This window comes from Diadema antillarum, unplaced genomic scaffold (genome assembly GCF_040938485.1).
Source record: "Diadema antillarum isolate AM-2024a unplaced genomic scaffold, OU_Dant_1.0 seq00001480_RagTag, whole genome shotgun sequence".
In the NCBI taxonomy this organism is placed as follows: Eukaryota; Metazoa; Echinodermata; class Echinoidea; order Diadematoida; family Diadematidae; genus Diadema; species Diadema antillarum.
The window spans coordinates 355,333-372,951 of record NW_027272219.1 but is presented as its reverse complement, the minus strand read 5'-3'; the positions used below and the strand labels follow the sequence as shown (position 1 = coordinate 372,951).

The 17,619-nt window shown below is 38.5% G+C and overlaps 1 protein-coding gene across 1 annotated transcript; it reads right to left on the bottom strand.

Moving 5' to 3' along the window:
* Window positions 1-838: 838 nt before the first annotated feature.
* LOC139709907 (WD repeat-containing protein 54-like) lies at window positions 839-13,088 on the bottom strand. Its single transcript, XM_071621864.1, has 8 exons — window positions 12,808-13,088; window positions 10,891-10,953; window positions 8,871-8,937; window positions 7,821-7,874; window positions 3,746-3,953; window positions 3,093-3,255; window positions 2,719-2,787; window positions 839-1,235 (listed from the first exon to the last, which is right to left on the bottom strand). Exons 1-8 carry the CDS (start codon window positions 13,036-13,038, stop codon window positions 1,104-1,106), a joined length of 987 nt encoding a protein of 328 aa, XP_071477965.1. The 5' UTR covers window positions 13,039-13,088; the 3' UTR covers window positions 839-1,103.
* Window positions 13,089-17,619: the final 4,531 nt, after the last annotated feature.

Sequence of the window (17,619 nt, the reverse complement as noted above, 5' to 3'; positions counted from 1 at the left end):
CAACTTCATACTAACTGTAGACATGTAAGAATGCATGAGGTCGTGACCCATACACCCCACTCTACCACAATGCATTCTAACCTTTCACCCTTCAACAGACAGATCCTTGTGGTCTGGAGTGAGAGTACCTACAGATTATCATGCAACCTTTAAAGAGTAGTTACATGGAATGTTGTTTGGTTTTTTTAAGAACTAACCAAAAAAAAAATTGACATGGAAACTGGAGAATCACAGCGACTGCTCCTCCATTTGTTCCAAAATGTTTTAAAGAGTCTTAGCTCCATGATATTCATTCTACTGACACACATTGCCTTTTCATTATAAAAAAACCCCAAAAACATCACAATAAATAAACAAAGTTTTCGCAATTGCAAGAAAATTTACCAGTGATATTTGTATCACCCACATAGCATTATTTCTCACTAGGATGTAATCTACACACCACATGATTATCAAAAAGTACCACATCTAACATTCAAGACCGACGACCAGGTAATAATTTTGCCATGAGGTGTGTGCTCAGTGCAACATTCAATGCACGATGTTACAGTGAAATGCAAAAAAGAAAGAAAGGAAGAAAAAACTTTGAAAACTAAACATTAAGAAAGGCCATTGTTACATGTAGAGTAGTCAAAAGTGAGTAGAAGCATTTCACATACAAGTTAAGTTGTTTGATCAGTTCGGCATGAACACAAGACAGAACGTTACTGCAATTCCAATCCTACCATTCCAACAAAGCTATTTCGTGTTTTCATGGCACAGTGTCTGACAACATTTTGGTCGGAGACCTACAGCACACTTCAAAATGATGTGCAGACCATCTAACAAGGTGCCGTGAATGGTATAGACGTCAAAAAGCAACAGGAAATTTATTTTGTACCCAATTCAAGCCCATGCATCCCAACACTAGCAGCTTTCCCACAAATGACACCCCCTACACACACACAAAATCCTCTCTTGAGGATAGATCTATAAAGTCAAGGTGTGGGCACGGGTGGCATCCACGTGACTGAGAGAGAGAGAGAGAGAGGGGTGAGATTGAAGGATGAAGGGTGCCACGCCCATTCTCGTAGATTCTTGTCACCGTGCATCCTTGCTGTGGTCTAACAGCGGGTGAAGCACACCACCTCGTTGGTGTCGTAGCCAGTGACGCAGAGAGACCTGCCTTCTTTGCCGATGAATCTCGCCCCACAAAGCTGGGTGTCTGTGATGCAACCCTGGTAGGGAAGTGAAACCTTTTTCAGACAAAGTAAATGAAATGGATAAGACAGTAATAAATAGACAATAAGAAGCTCATTCATGGAATTTAAAAAAAAAAAATCTCTCATGAAAACATAGGATTGGTTGAAGTGAAAACAAAGTTCTGATGAGGGTTTGAGAAGCCGTCTGGCACCATTTCATATTTGCTTGCAATATATCGAAAGAGTCTACAAAGAAAATTACCTGGCTGACACGATTTGCCAGGATGATGAGTCGTTTTGGAGTATTTTGAGAAAAATCATAAAAGTCGTAAAACCGACTTTTATTCCAGAAGGATCCAGACTAACTTGGTCTCAGAGAAAACTCGACCCAATTTCAGACAATTTACACGCAGTTCGTGATCGCCATATTCTACTGTATAATACCCAATACCAAACGAGGCCTATAAACTGAACCAGAACTGAACAGACAGGAAAGTGCGTGCTAATCCTGTACAACACAAATGGACAGCGTGTGGTCCTCAAGCCTACTAGTATACGCACATCACCTCAGTTGCTGAGACGCGCGGTCTTTGAAGTTTTTGTTGCTCTTTATCAATCGTCTTTGATTGTTTTTAGAGGTGCTTGAGAGGCGCACACTAATTTTGCATGCGCGCCAAAGAGGTTTTTTGATGTGCGCGCTGTAACAACTCGGACCATTACTGTGAGTAGCCAGAACGCGAAGCGCTATGCAGGCCACTCCCATAGTACAACACTGTACAATCCAGAGGGACAACCAAGACGACTCAGCCCGCCGTCAAAGCGAGGCCGAGTTATCCCCGAGTCCGAGTTTAGCCTGACCCCATTCGGGTAAGTTCTGAGACTGAACCTTTTTGGTTAATATTTCGCATTTTCGTCGTTACCCATCGAATATCTTGTTATTACAGCATTATTCCACATTTGGGAGCGAAATTTGACAACTTTTGCAGGCATACCAGAACTTTGTTTGGGCTTTAACAACAGATAGTGGACTACCTGGATGACAAAAAAAAGTCAACCTTTTAAATGGTAAACAAACACACCTAAACATTCATCATTCTTTGTGCCACTGTTTCATCTCACCCGTTTAAATCCCAGAACATTTATGCTACATTTACACCATGTTTCCAGCGGCCACAGCAGCCCTGTTTGCCTTAAACATTGTGCGCCATGGGTAGATGAGACATTCTCCTGTTTTCCCCTCTATGTATTCTAGTCTTGCTCCAGTCCTCGCCCTGTGATGAACATATAGCTATTACACGCTATTCTCACAGAGTCTGGTCAGGCTAGACTATCAGTATTTTTATCGGTACCATCTCCAAGTTGTGTTACGGCCTATTAAGTGCCGTCGTGTTTTGTTGCATTCACCCCGTCTTATTACAGCATACAAGGTCCCTCATTAAGACTAGGACTGCCGTGGCAATTTTTTGACAGTTTACAGTAGTATTGACAGTAGGAATCAATTGGCAAAGTACAAGCCAAACTCTAGAAAATGTCTTACTTTGGCCCGACTGTCATCCACTTTGAGAGACCACACCTTGAGAGTCGTATCTTCAGATGTCGAGAGCAGCTAGTCATGGGAAGGGAAGACAAACATTTGTGTACATACAAAATCACATATTCCACATCAAACTCAATCACAATGCATTTATGTGACAAAATGTGTACAAAGTATCGTACAAAACCTTTTCTGTATATTAAACTATGAAAAAAAAGGATACTGACTATTTTGACAAAGCAGCAACAAACTATTTGATGTATAGTAACAATCATGACAGTTACATGCAGTATACAAAAATCTACTACCAATAGACCCTTGAGATACAAGGCCATCAGCTCCGTCAATATTGTCTGTTTGGAAAGCATCGTACTCACCAGGCCCGCAGAGGGCGCCAGATCCATGGCATGGATCCATCGGGCATGGGCACAAATCTCAGTCAGCAGGTTGCCCTTCTGGGTGTCAAAGATGCGGATGTGTCCGGTGCCGTAGCCCCCGATGACCAGATTCTTGTAAAGGCAGACAGAGGAGCAGGTTGCACTATGGGAGCAAGAATGGAGTTTTTCAAAAAATTAGCTATAACTTCCATCCGGCTGCACAGCCTTCGAATTAAAGGTTCCATAGCCACTACGTTGTTGTATCATAAAAGGAGATACCCACAGAGGTCACTCTTTTTACCCAAATTAAATTAAGGAATTAAAAGTAATGGGAAATTATTGTTGCAAGGGTTTAATTTTTGCGAATTTGTAAATATCACTGTTTTGCCGTGAATTTAACAAAATGCAAAACTATCACTATACGCTAGGGTATATGTGCATAATGATAGCCTCGGTGTCAAATTGCAAAAACAACATCTCGTGAAAATATCTTTGACCTCATCTGTGATAATACCTGTGTATATGAATATAACAGTTTCTACAGTAACAATTACAATGGTATTGTGAATAGAACTATACTACATGTACATTCACCAGCTCAATATCCAGTGCTATACAATGTAGCAACAGACATTGACTTTTTTGACACTAACCCTCCGCCGTTGATTCTGGTCAGTTGGTAAAACTTTGGTCCGGCCTGCCAGACCATGATGCAGCCACTGTCATCTGCACTGGCCATCAGGTCCCCCTCGCCGGCCACAGCACTGATGGGGTAGGAGTGACCGCTTAGGGTTTCGCTCAGCTGGACATTAGTCCCACGGGGTGGTATTGAGAACACCAGCACTGACCCAGTGGATGTCCCTGGTGATGAGGGACACACACAAAGCAACATTTCACTCAATTGTAGCCATTCTTTGCACATTTGTGTGTATATTGGAAATGTTTTTGCCACACTGTGGTTTGCAGGGGCTGTCATGGTGACTGTAAACACTGAAAACACAAAGGGTGCACAGTCCATGTGAGATTTTGCCTGTGTTGATAAGGCACTGTTTGAACGGACACTTTCACAGGAAGGTCAGTCCACAGCTAGGGTGCATCCTCTTACAAACAATGCAGAGTGCATGTGCGAAATGGTTGTGAGACACACTTGGATCACACAGTTGCAGCAAGCCAAGGAAAAACAATACATACCTTACATCTCTACACAAGTCCACCCAATATGCCTATCAATACAATGTACTTACACATTACCACTCACTTGACACTTTAATTGACATAACATTATCAGCGTGTTTTGGAAACGAACCACATGACAGTCACGTCAATTACCAGTGCTTGAAAGGATCTGTGATGAGACTCTTGAATGAGAAGAGTGATTTAATACACAAAACCAAAATGAAATGTGATTACCCACACTCAGGAGGCACAGATACTGTATCACAAGAAACGTTTATCACACCACTCTACGTATACATAATACCTAAGGACGACCTAAGGATGTCCCTGTTCTGAATCAACTCAACCACCTCATTTTGACATTTGCAGCAGATCTTTGTAACATCTTATGGTACAACAAGAGACCAATGATGACAAAATGAACCAAACGTGTCCTCTCTAACAACCAGCCTGTCCTCCAGGAAAAGAATTCCGATCAGCTTGTTAATCAAATATTCTCTCATCATATTTGACCCTGACAACGAGGTTTTTGAATGCTAGTACACGTTTAAGCGTCAAAGCACTTATCGGTAGTCTTGCAACTTGACATAGAGTATGCATATCTGGCCCAAAATCTTAGAGCATGGTTGTTCTACATGTAGATCATACTTCATAGTTAAGAGAGCGAGTGAATTTAAATGGTACACTGACATGTAAGTCAATGCAAATTGTCAGGTAGTAATACATGATCTTTGATCTCCCTTGAGCATCCTCAGATTTATCCAACATGCAATCAATAAGTAACACTGCCTACCTATCCCTGCCAGCACATGTAATCAAATTTTCTCTAATTGCTTTGCATACTGCTGATACAGCTGTCCACATATAACCTCCATAACCAGGGATTAAGATCTATATCTCGATTAAAAAAAAAAAAATAATAATAATAATAATCAGAAATTTACAACAGTACACGGCAGGTCAATTTTGGACTAGGCTGGGCTCAGCATGTTGGTGGACTATGTGATATATCATGGGGCAATGAGTCCTTAGCCACTGAATATACCTTCATGACAGGTAGTTTCCATGACAGGGAAAACATTTTCTTATTATGCCCATAGCTATATTTTGTTGTGCACTTATAACCTGATTTTTCCCTTTTCCATTTGATGAATTTACAACACAAAGTTTCTATTCTAAGATACAAAGATTTGATGAAAAATGCATCCTATTAAAGTGGTGAAAATAACACACCTGTTGGCTATGTTACAATGATATTATCACATTAAGGAGGCCTTCCTATTTTTCACCGCTCTGATTAAACAGTGACTGCTGTATATTATCCATGGCAAACTCAAAGTAATGACCTTTAAACTTTATAGAATGGTGGACCCCAAATCTCATCATAACAGACAGGCAGCCACAGAGATGGCAGACAGGAATCTCCAAGAAACGTGGTACATACAGCACGAATACTATGTGTACCACCAGCACATCAAGGTTACAGCACACAACATTCAGATGCACAGAGGTGCAATTAGAAATTCTGTGTAAAGTGCTAGAACACACAAACTGAGTGTAGGTATAAACAGACCTTGAGTCTGGGGATCACGAACAAAGGTGGCGCCTGAATGTGAGTGCATGGATGTGATTTCAAACAGGTAGATACTGTATTTAGCACCTTACTGTGCAAAACGGCATCAGTCCTTTCATTGTTATCCTGCTTCTATAAATCTATGCTTGAATTACATATGTGTCACTCAACAAATATTTAGAAGTTCTTGTTAAATATAATCTGGATAAAGGAGATATTTACGTGCTAATGTTGTTACTTTCATTTAATAGTTTCTTGTCATATGTGGGATGATTGAAGACAGAATATTTCCACAGGCTAGTAATGGAATGTAAAATTGCATGAAATCTCATGTTCAAAGGTAATGACATAAACATATTTCATGTCATTGCCCTCAGGTTGCTCATCACTATCTTTTGAATTGAAACATGCTAATGTGCACACAGCTGATATGAAGATAAATTGTTTGTGGGGATGGGTGCATGAGGGTACTGTGCAAACAAATGTGATTTGCATAATGAATATTTCAAGCCATGTCTAAGGCTGGCCCTATTGCTTTTCTACTTCATTCAACTTAAGAATGCATGGCACAATAACGCATCGCTGCATGATATGCAATTCAACTCTCACATTTTCAAAATAACAAACAGCCAAATTTAGAAAGAAAAAAAAAGTCAGAGAGAAAGTGTTGTTAATCTGTAATCACAAGTTACATAGTCCATGGGCCAGGCCAGATATTGGTACCATCTGAGGTGGCAATACCTTTTTGGTGTCATTTTGTTTGTCGGGCATAGATATGCTTATCAAGCTATGATAGCATTTCCAAATGAGTAGCTTAGTTATAGTAAATGAATTTTAAATCAATTTGGTCTCGTTGTTATATCCCTGTACTTCTGAATCGAGACCAACCGCTATACAAAGAAGAGCACTGTCTTCTTTATGTTCACAGGTGTTCTCTTGTAAACGCGGTGCGCTTAGTCTTTATTCAAGGCAGCAAAGGGAATATCCAAGGGTTATGATGTCCACAGCGCTTAGTCTAATATTCAAGACTGCGAAGGGAATATCCAAAGCTTATAATACAGTGTATATCCCTTTATCTAAAAACAACAACAACAAAAAAGCAATTTCTAGTGAATTCTAGTGTATTTTTCAATTATTTATCATTTTCCGGTGAAAACGCTATGGTGAAAACGCTAATACCACGCCAATGTCGCTTTATTTCCATCCAACAATGAAAGATTATGCAAAAACAATGTACCGGTACACTACAATACATTATGATTAATAATGTTGTAAATGAACAGAGTGATTTTTGTTTAAAACTGATGTATTTGTTGAGAGGGTGGTATAAAAACAGTATAGATAATCCCTTTTATTAGGAACTTTAGATATGATTAACGGTACATTGGTCTAGATAAAGACTAAGCGCACCGCGTGACAGCTGTGGACATCATAACCCTTTGAATATTCCCTTCGCTGCCTTGCATAAAGACTAAATGGCACCGCGTTTACAACAGAACACCTGTGGACATACAGAAGGCAGTGCTCTTCTTTGTATAGCGGTTTAGTTTCGATTCAGAAGTATAGGGATATAAAAACGAGACCAAATTGGTTAAAAATTCATTTATTATGACTAAGCTACTCATTTGGAAATGCTATCATAGCTTGATAAGCATATCTATGTCCGACAAACAAAATGACACCAAAAAGGTTTTGCCACCTCGGGTGGTACCAACAACCCATTTTTCGGCTCTTGGCCCATGGACTAACAGTATGGCACTGGCACTTCTTAACTCAAAAGGGTTTCATAAACTCTATGATCTCAATCACCGGAAACATACTCATGGGAAACACATTGGCCACCTCAGCTAACCATGCTTAAAGGAAGGAGCTGTGGTGTTGTTGTTGTTGTTGTTGTTTTTTTTTTTGGTTTTTGGTTTTTTTTAGTAGTTAAATGATAAACGCAAGTAGAGGCAAATTTACTTTAAATAATAACATACCAACTGCAATGAAGCTATCCAAGACTGAAGCAATTCCTCTGGTGAATAGAAATCCTGCAACACAGCATAAACAAAAACAACAATCTAGGTAAGACATTTGTATTCCCACAAAATTAAGCTACAAACAGAATAGAAATCAGAAAAAAAAACTTGTATATAGAAAACAAAAGAACAATATATACACACATACACATATGGGGAATGGGTGGGGAGGGACCATTGACCATAACCCCCTAGCCACAGCCAGTACCCTGTAAAACGTTTCACAGCCCCTGACTTGGGTTCAGTGAATGCAGAAGCACTAGAAAACACATTTATATAAGTAAAATTTGAGGGAACTTGGACAAACAATTTAAACGTCATGAATTACCACATTTTGAAGAAAAAAAAAATTGTGTGCTGGCACTGATGGATGGAAAGGCTACAATAATTGGCAATGTCACAGTAGTGGAGAATTCCATAAAATGTAATTTTTTTTAAATGAAAAATTATGTTCCTTGACCTTATACTGAAATATGTTGGGTAATATCATTCTCCCTGCCTTTTGAAGAAGGCAGGTAAAGTGCTCTTTCATTTTTATGATAGAAAAATGAAAATATGTGGAATTCTTCTTGTATTTTTTTCAATTTTCTATTGTTCCACTGCTATGGCATCACAAACTGTTGCAGCCTTCTCATCCAGCAACAGCATCACATAAACTTTACAAATTAAACCCAGTAAGTTTTGAGCAGAAACATATTTTCCATATATTTCTTATTTTGAGCAATGCATCCAGCAAGGGGGGGGGGGGGGGGGGGGGTGGGAGATACAAGTCTTGTACTGAAAGATTTATGTGTACACGTACAGTAAGTGTGTTTCAATGAACAAATATATATTGAACAGTTTACCAGAAGAATCTTACCAACTTAATGCATTGCTAAATTTGCCCGAACACATCTAGATGGACTAAGCCAGCAATATAAATGAATACATCGACAATCAATTAGTTGGTGGCTAAAAGATCCACAGATTCTGAAACTCACTTTGAAGTGGTACCTGTATGTTTCTTACCATCATTCCCATCTGAGTTGAAAAGAGCGTGCCAGAAAACTAAAGCTGATCCATCAGGTTCATACATCTAGGAAGTGTGTGAACCAAAAACAAAACAAAAAACAAAAAAAAAAGGAAAGAAAAGAAGACACTCATGAATAACTAGAAATGTCACTACATATGGTGACCTGTATGCCTCCACCATATCGCATGGTTCTTCCAATAGGTCTAGTGTACATATTGACAATGTGAGACAACAGATTCACATAAATATTGACAAAAACTGAAATGACATGTTTGTATTAACAAATGTTTTGTTTACTTTCCTCGAACTAGCTTTTATTTGAATAGATATCTATAATATATAATTACTAAGTGGTAACATCCATTTTCATGACAATACTCTCTATGAATTATTTTCAAAGTACAGGAAAAATTGTGACATTTTTACTTGATCTTTGACCCCATGGCCAAAATCTTCCCCTACAGATATCATTTTGCAGTAATGCATATATACCTAGTTTGATTAAGTTTATGCTTTGAGTAATCTCTAAGGCATGGAGAACAAGTGTAATTTCAGCATTAAAGAGTCTTTTTTTTTTTTTTTTGCATTTTAACCTGACCTTTAACCCTTGACCTTTGACCCCAAATTCCAAAGAGAATCACTGTAAGGCAGTATTATATGCATAAGTCTCATGAAGATACCTTGAGCTATTTCTGATATGGAGAAAAAAAAAGTTAATTTTTAGCATTTTCACTTGACCTTTGAACACATGGCCCAAAACTTTCCTAGAGTTACTATAGTGTTAGTCGGTATGTATACACCAAGTTTCAAGAAAATACCTTCAGGCATTGCATATGGGGGAAATAGTGACATTTTAAGAATTTGACCTTGACCAATGACATTATAACATGTGCACACAAAAGTCGATAGGGACAACTTCATCAATTCATTCATATGTAAACTTTCATTAGGATACCTCAAATGGTTTTTAAGTTACGCTGTCCACAAAATTTATTACAGATGGAAAGACAGACAGACGGAAGAAGAACCCCCAAAAATAATGCCTCCCGCGATACTTCGTGGAGGAGGCATAAACAAAACAAATAAGCAATCAGTGGCATTGTGATGTGACACAAACAATAGACTTCCTCTTTAAGACTGGCTAAAATTAAGCATACATTATCAATGTTTCACTTCAAAAAAGGAAAAAGAGCAGTAGAGATTGCTTTCTGGAACAGACATACCACTACTCAAGGTTATACACACCTAGAGCTCGCCTTTATCATAGCACAGTTTCGGTACCTTTGTCAAAAGTCATGATGTTATCACTCTGAGCCAGACAGAGAGATAATTACTTGCAGTGACATTCACTGACAGCTCATGCAAATAAAGACTACTTCCTTTTTGTAACAGCATTCATACTTAACTCCTGAGCCTCATTTAAGCAAAATGATGCACATGAGAAGATTTCATTCTCACACATTACTGTATTACATAATCAGATGAGCACATACCTACACTAATCATGATATTGACCGAATTGCTGTAGACCCTATACATTCTTTTTCAGTACATGTAGGTGAGTGTCAATTGGAATTCATTGATTTGCATAAAAAGTAACATTGATTACCATCACTTTTTTCCCCCAATTGTATGCGAGAAGATAAGATGTTCATGTCAATTACTCTCCCTTTGAGAACAAAATTTGATTGTCAATTTACTTCACTAGCATTATTTCTATGAACTAATAATATTATATCATATAATAATAATACACCATGATTGAATAATGGTTACTTGCTTATGTCAAGAATTTTCCAGAACTGTTATGATTCATAATTCCCCTGCTCCTCCACATTTTTCTACAGTCCACAAGATTAACATGTAGAGTACATGGAAGATGGTGTGGCATCTTAAAAGAAACTTGCATTAATAAGCAAATTGGGAATAACACAGCTTCACCTCATTTAATATACAATACAATTCAAAACTAAAACTGTAAGTAGTAGCGATACAAAACATGCACAATGCCAGTACCTGCACTCCTTTTTGGCAGCATACAACAAGTAGAGTCCTGGATGGTAGCTCGCAAAACTTTGCCTGAATGAAAATAAATACAGACCCATGCATAAATTTATAGAAATGTCTTCAGATTTATGGATGTGTGACTGCTAAACAAATTAAATACTGCATAATGTTTTACTGAATAATGTTTTTTTTTTTTTTTGAAATTGGCAGATTCAAATCAACAAAACATAAGACACAACAGGGCACAATGATGCCACACAAGCACATATTTCGCTTGAATGCCTTGTACACTGTTTTGCAAAGTAATTTTAGACCTCATGAACAGTTCATCGCCAATACAGTGTAATATCATACATTTAGACACCAACTTTGATTTTGAAAGTTTTGTTGGGTCACAGGAGTTACTGGGACAAACAAAATAAATGTGTCTTCAAATACCAAGTTTGCTTTGGTTTTAAAAAATGAATAAACTTGCCGATTCCTCTAACATCTATCAAAATGGCATTCTTTGAGAAGTGAATGACTTCAAACCATCATTACCTCAAAAGAGCTGGTTAAAATGTGTTTTTGTGCATTTGTTTTTTGCTATTTCTGTCTGTTAGCAACTTTTGCAAAAACAAGCTCTACAAAATTCACAAAAGGAATGGTAAAGATTTTAGGGAAGGTTAAAATATGGACAAAGGAAGAAATTATTTTTTGTGGTGATCTGGGGAATACTGTCTTGATCCAAAATAATCTGATATAATAACAATGCAAGGGAACTCCAGGAAGAGTTAAGTACCGATTATTGAATACGTGGCTGGGGCTAGAATCGGGTACAATTGTATGTAGATTGCATCTTTTTCTGGTATTAAATAAGTGCAATTCACACATTAGACTTTTCAAGGCAAACTTCCATAGTTGGGTAAGCAGGATGCCACATAGGGACAAGGAGTGCCTGCACGATTAGATCTCACCATGTAAAATCAAAACATGTTCAACGGCAGTTCAAAATTTTGTTTTGCACTAATTGGGTCTAGTTCTAGACGTCTAATATCAGATTAGTGAGTCAGCTGTGTAAATAAATGCACACAATTACTAATAGTGCTGTCCAAACTTTGACTGCCTGCTATTGGTTCTAGAATTAAGAAACCTATGCTGCTTTTGTGCATGGTCAAATTTTGGCACAGGAGGTTGAACCCTATTCTTGTCCTTGATGCTGTTTTTTTATGCATTCAAAAAAAAAAAAAAAACCCTGTTAGTGTTATCTAACGTTAATACTATAGACAATGTTACCTACTGTTAATCAGTTGCAACATTAGAACCTTATTCTTTATCATAGATTGGAAATCTGCATGGGTAGTGGAGAAGTTGCATATTATTGGCACATCCTCCTTTTGGTTCTTACTCTTCAGGGACATATCACACCATTGGAGAAAAAAAAAAACAAGTGGAGTGGAACCCATCCAACCAGCCAAGCCAGCGTCCAGCCGATCCCATCTTGTTTTATTATTCCATGCATGCCCTCTCCATAACCAGGAATTGTAGTGCTAGTGGTACCTAGCAGTCTAGACAGAAAAACCTGTCTGTCCGGAGCAGGAGTCTTTTTATCATTTTTTTTTTTTTTTTTTTTACTTTATCGGTTCTCTTCTATTGTTACAGGCGTTAAACGTCGTTAGGAGGGGATTCAGTGAAGCCAGACGCAGTCTCCGCTGAACATATCCCCACCGGCCCCGATTCCCGAAGACCAGACCAATCTTTCGGTGAAAGTGGTAGATGGGTCTACCATGCATGGCTTTAAAAGCTTGAAACTATATAATTTACCTCTATTCCTGATAATGGAAAGGTCAGCCTTAATAATCGTGGAATTAGCACGTTGCGTTAGCGGATTCTAGCGTTAGAGGTACTGTACCAGCCCTCTGCAGCTCGACTGTTAAACGTACAAACCTCGAGAATTGTTGCGTTTTGCGCCACTCCCGCAGCCTCTTTGCACTGAAGCTGCCGCTGTGTGATATTGGCATTCGCTCCATCACTGGCGCAGTTGGAGATGTTCACCACGGACTTATGCACTACTGCATAACTTGATAGATTCTTCTCTGGTAACGACAACACTGATAAATTATTGTAGCGCAACGATGCGGTGCTCTTCAGATGTACAGATTTGCTCTTTTGATACATGTTTTTGACGAAAATGACGCCTGCTACAGATAGAAATTCGGGCACTAGTGGCGTCCCTGTTGTGAAGGCAATCGGGTCAAAAGGTCGCGGGAAATGTTATGCGGTGTAAACCGAGGGGGCGGTATAACATGAAAACATCCTCGCATCGATGACAAGTAAAGGGCGGTGTGCTCGAAACTCGAAATTTTTGGCAGCGCCTCTTGCGTGGCATAAGACGTGTGTAATTATTCACACTTGTCTTAATCTCATTAATCAAATCGAAGATTTGTGAAAGTAAGCGCAATCATACAAAACCAACAAAATGTTTCGCCGTCGTTCCAAATATTCACTATTGTCAGTTCAGTGAAACTCATTACTTTATATTTTGCTCGAGTTCTCAAAAATCTTATTATATCATAGTAACATGGATGGCTAAACTGTCTCATCATTTAATTTGGAATCAAATATGATTTTTTATGATACATTAGATAGACAAACCGCTTGTTGTATACTCTTTTGTGTTAAAAATAGTTTCGGGAGTTCAATGGGAATCCTAGAGGAGTCATGGTCATGCTGGATTTACCACACAGAGGAGTGTTGTGTCTTCTGGAACGATTTCTCCATCTCCTAACGAACAATTTTGTCACACACACTTTGTTATTGCAGCGTTTCATACTATAAGTAAATTATGATTGAGGTGTCCAGTATATTGCATCTCTTTAGAAGTCGATACCTTTGAATTGCCATGGAATATACACCTGATACTTTTATACATGTACATCATGAGAAAACAACTTGGACTGAAACTGATATATTCCTGTGACTCTTTTAGGTTCTTACTTGTTACTTGTTGAAATAATCCCAAAACTGCAGCTCCGTTGAAGCTATACCGGGATGAACAATCCCTGCTGTGTGTCAACAAGGGTGCAGAGGTGTCATAATCATAACCCACATATTTACAATAAAAGTGGTTGAACCCGTGCAAGTAAAAATAAGGTTGGCTCCTTACAGGACACTGGAACCAGAAGAAGGCTGCATTATGATGATATGTTGGAGTGCAGCCTCTCTGAATTCTGTTGGGTTGGTGAGTTGAACAGCTGCGCCTGGCAAACTGTTCCACAGTCTTGTTGCTCTTGGAAATAGTGAAAACTTGTAGGGGTCGATGGTTGCTGTGGGTATAACGTGTACTTGAGTTGCAGTCATGTCTTCCAATATAAGTTGTAGGTGTGATGATTTGTGGGTGTGGGATGCAAACCAGTTGATAATGAATTTTATGGAATAGGACACACTGTGCTAGAAGTCGACGGTTATGAAGGGTGTGCCAGCCTAGGGCAGAAACTAGGGCTGAGGGTTCAATGCCAAAATGAAAATTTTGATAGAACCAGAACAAGTAGCAAAATATTTTTATTAGTGAAATATGTATGAGTGGCCAGTAGCGACGATTCGTGTCTTATATGGGGAAAACTTGAACAAGAGGCATCGCAGGTTGGTCGTCCCTATATAGGTATATTCCACTTTATCATCTAGATATTGTGACACTTTGTATTGCGTCAGCCTGATTTCATTATTCACTGTAAAAACATCGGTGTTAGATTTAACACCACGGGTGTTAAATCTAACACCGATCAAACTTCAATAAAGGACCACACCCACAGGTGTTAAAAATGCACTGTGATGGTGTTAAAAAGTGTTCACCTGACACTTCGTGGTGTTAATTTGACACTGTACCTGGTGTTATTTTGACACTGTACTGGTGTTAATTAAAAAATGACACCACATGGTGTTGATTTGATATTTGTTGGTGTTAATATCAATGGTTTAACACCCGTCCAGCTTCAATAAGAGACCACACCAGCTGGTGTTACTTTGGTGTAAATTTATTTTCACATTTTTTCAAAAATCTAGTATTCTAATGTAAAATTCTTGATCGTCTTGTTTAAATTAAAAATCAACAAGAAGTGCAGTTACTAAGAAACTCTTCAAAAAACAGTTTAAAATTTGGATGATGACACCCGGAGGTGTTAATTTAACACCATAAATGAGCACCGAAAATTTAACACTAGCTCGGTGTTCACTATTTAACACCGGACTTTTTGCAGTGTTCTAACAAGTGTTATTTGAGTTTGTTCCAAGGACACGAACACAAACCATGTTTTGTCTAAAGATACATGAATTAAAAAACTGCCTATAGATTTTCACTTTGTCACACACCTGTGCTTAGGGGGGGGGGGGGATACTCCATCAGCCTTTTTCCATTCGTTTTACAACATTGATATAAAAGGCATGAACAGCATGTATTAATACTAAGTATTATTTTGATGATACTTCACCTGGACACTATAGAGATTTCGCTGGTTCAATTATTCTTCTGCTGTTATATATATATATATATATATATATATATATATATATATATATATATATACAAAGTTGTATATATATTAACAGCAGAAGAGTAAAGGAACCAGCGTAATCATAATTATCAGTCGCACCAAGGACATACCTGCTTTCTTTTCCAAATTGTAATTCGATTTTACGCAAACCATCGTAAACGTCATAACTATTTTGAATCACATCGTATAGGGATATTACGCAATGCGTTTAGTTGGCTGTGGGCGACTCTCATAGCATCCAGGAGGTGAAAACTAATGATTGGCGAATTATTAGAGCTCAAACGTGTTGACTATCCATGATGATAATTTCGCTTTTATTTCCTCTTCTTTTGCACTTTTGCATTTATGTTTTTTATCTGTTTTGAAGTTTGTTGAGCTTTTTTTTTTGGGGGGGGGGGGGGGGGAATGAGGGTCTTACATCAGAATTAAGGAAATATTAAGCGGTTTTCTCCTTTTTATTCATATGAAATCTCGGTTACGTATAACGAGGAATTAAGAAGTCAGTGGCGGATCCAGGGAGAGCGCACCGGGCGCGCGACCCCTTTAATTTTTGTTAAAACAAAAGAAATAAAAAAAAAGGGGGAGGGCGTGCGCCCCCTTTAATTTTGTAAAGACGCCCCCCCCCCCCTTCCTGGATCCGCCCCTGGGAGTGGAGGGGAGGATTTACAGAGCAAAAAACGACGAGGATGATATGATATTAGATCGCATTGGGCAAGAGAGTATTAAAGGCAGAAAATGATGCTCAACACTATTGCCATTCTAAGTACTAAAAGTGCAATCCATGGAGTCTGCCGCCTCCTACTGTTGTTTTTATTCGTTTAACGCAAGATGTGAATTGAATTGAAAAGATGGATGTGCGCGTCGACTGGAGCTGCAACAATTACGACAGTCCGGGCGATTTTCATGATTCCTTTCACATCACGTAATACATAATCGACAGATCCATGTATGTAGATCTGTAGAATTTAATGTGGGTCCTATATAGAGCAGGAAACCAATGCTCTGAAAAACACTGAACAACGGTCATGACATCCAGGAGGCTCACATATTTCAGAAAAGAAGCCATTTATGTATAATTCCAATACAATACAGTTCTACTGTGTAGAAGTTACGCACGCTTTGTTTTGTTTTTGTCCTGCTTCCTTGAGCCCTTATGGTGTAGCTATAAACATGTCATTATCCTTGTTGTTTGTGATTTGTTATAAATGTTGAACATATTATCATTCCTCATCCCAATCACCAATGAAACTCTGTACCCAGTGTAATCAGTTTATAGCTGTTGAAATGTGAAAGTCTATAAATCATCCGGAGGTCTCCTTTAATAGTGCTTTATAACGGTCTTGAATAAAGACTACGATAACATCCGCTTTTTGTTTTTGTTTCTTCGATTAGTAAGCATTATAATCATCGCTTCGGCTTTTACTGGAAACATTTCCTTCGTATTTCATTCGAATTGGCAGCCGTGTTACACAGAAAGCGCAAAAAAAAAATGATCGCATATATCCTTCATAAAAGGGGAAATATTCGTTGAAGAATCATCCTGTTATAAACCCCATATTTCCACTCCTTTATCACACCACTTATCGACCGGTTTAATATTTTCAACCGCCATTACATGTATTTACTTTGATCCCACAGTAGAGTTTGGACTTACTTTTGGTATACAGGACCAGCATTTTATATATTTTTTTTCGTATGTGTTTATCTGAAGACTTTATATTCCGAGAGTATCAAGACTGAGAGGTAAAGACGATGATCATTACAGGGCAAACTTATATTATGAACGAATTAGAAATTGCAATGATGTCTCAGGAGCGGATCCAGGAATTCCGTAAAAAAAGGGGGGCACCTTTATAAAATCAAAGGAGGGCTCACGCGCCCCTCCATGTTTTTCATTTATTTCTTTTGTTTTAGAAAAAAACGGGGGGGGGGGGCGCCCCTAACCCCTCCTGAACCGCCACAGTGTCTTTTGTCTCCGCAACTGATTGTTACGAGAAATGATTTTAAAAGAATGCCACATCAGGATGCACGCGAAATATCAAAAAAGTTGAAGAAAATAATGCAGGAAGTCAAGGAAATGTAAAACTATCACGATGACTCAATTTGCCGAGAGTTGTGGTAAATGAGCACCAAAACCAAGAACCAATATCATTATAGGCAGAAAACGAATGTCCCTTAATCATTGCTCAACCAAAGAGTTTCAACAGCC

What these genes read in the sequence shown, in the direction of transcription:
- LOC139709907 (XM_071621864.1), bottom strand. Translation starts at nt 13,038, where the DNA reads ATGTATCAAAAGAGCAAATCTGTACATCTGAAGAGCACCGCATCGTTG. An exon ending in ACCAGAATCAACGGCGGAGG is followed by an intron (nt 3,256 to 3,745) that starts GTTAGTGTCAAA and finishes TTGCTCCCATAG; the next exon opens with TGCAACCTGCTCCTCTGTCT. An exon ending in TGGCGCCCTCTGCGGGCCTG is followed by an intron (nt 2,788 to 3,092) that starts GTGAGTACGATG and finishes TCCCATGACTAG; the next exon opens with CTGCTCTCGACATCTGAAGA.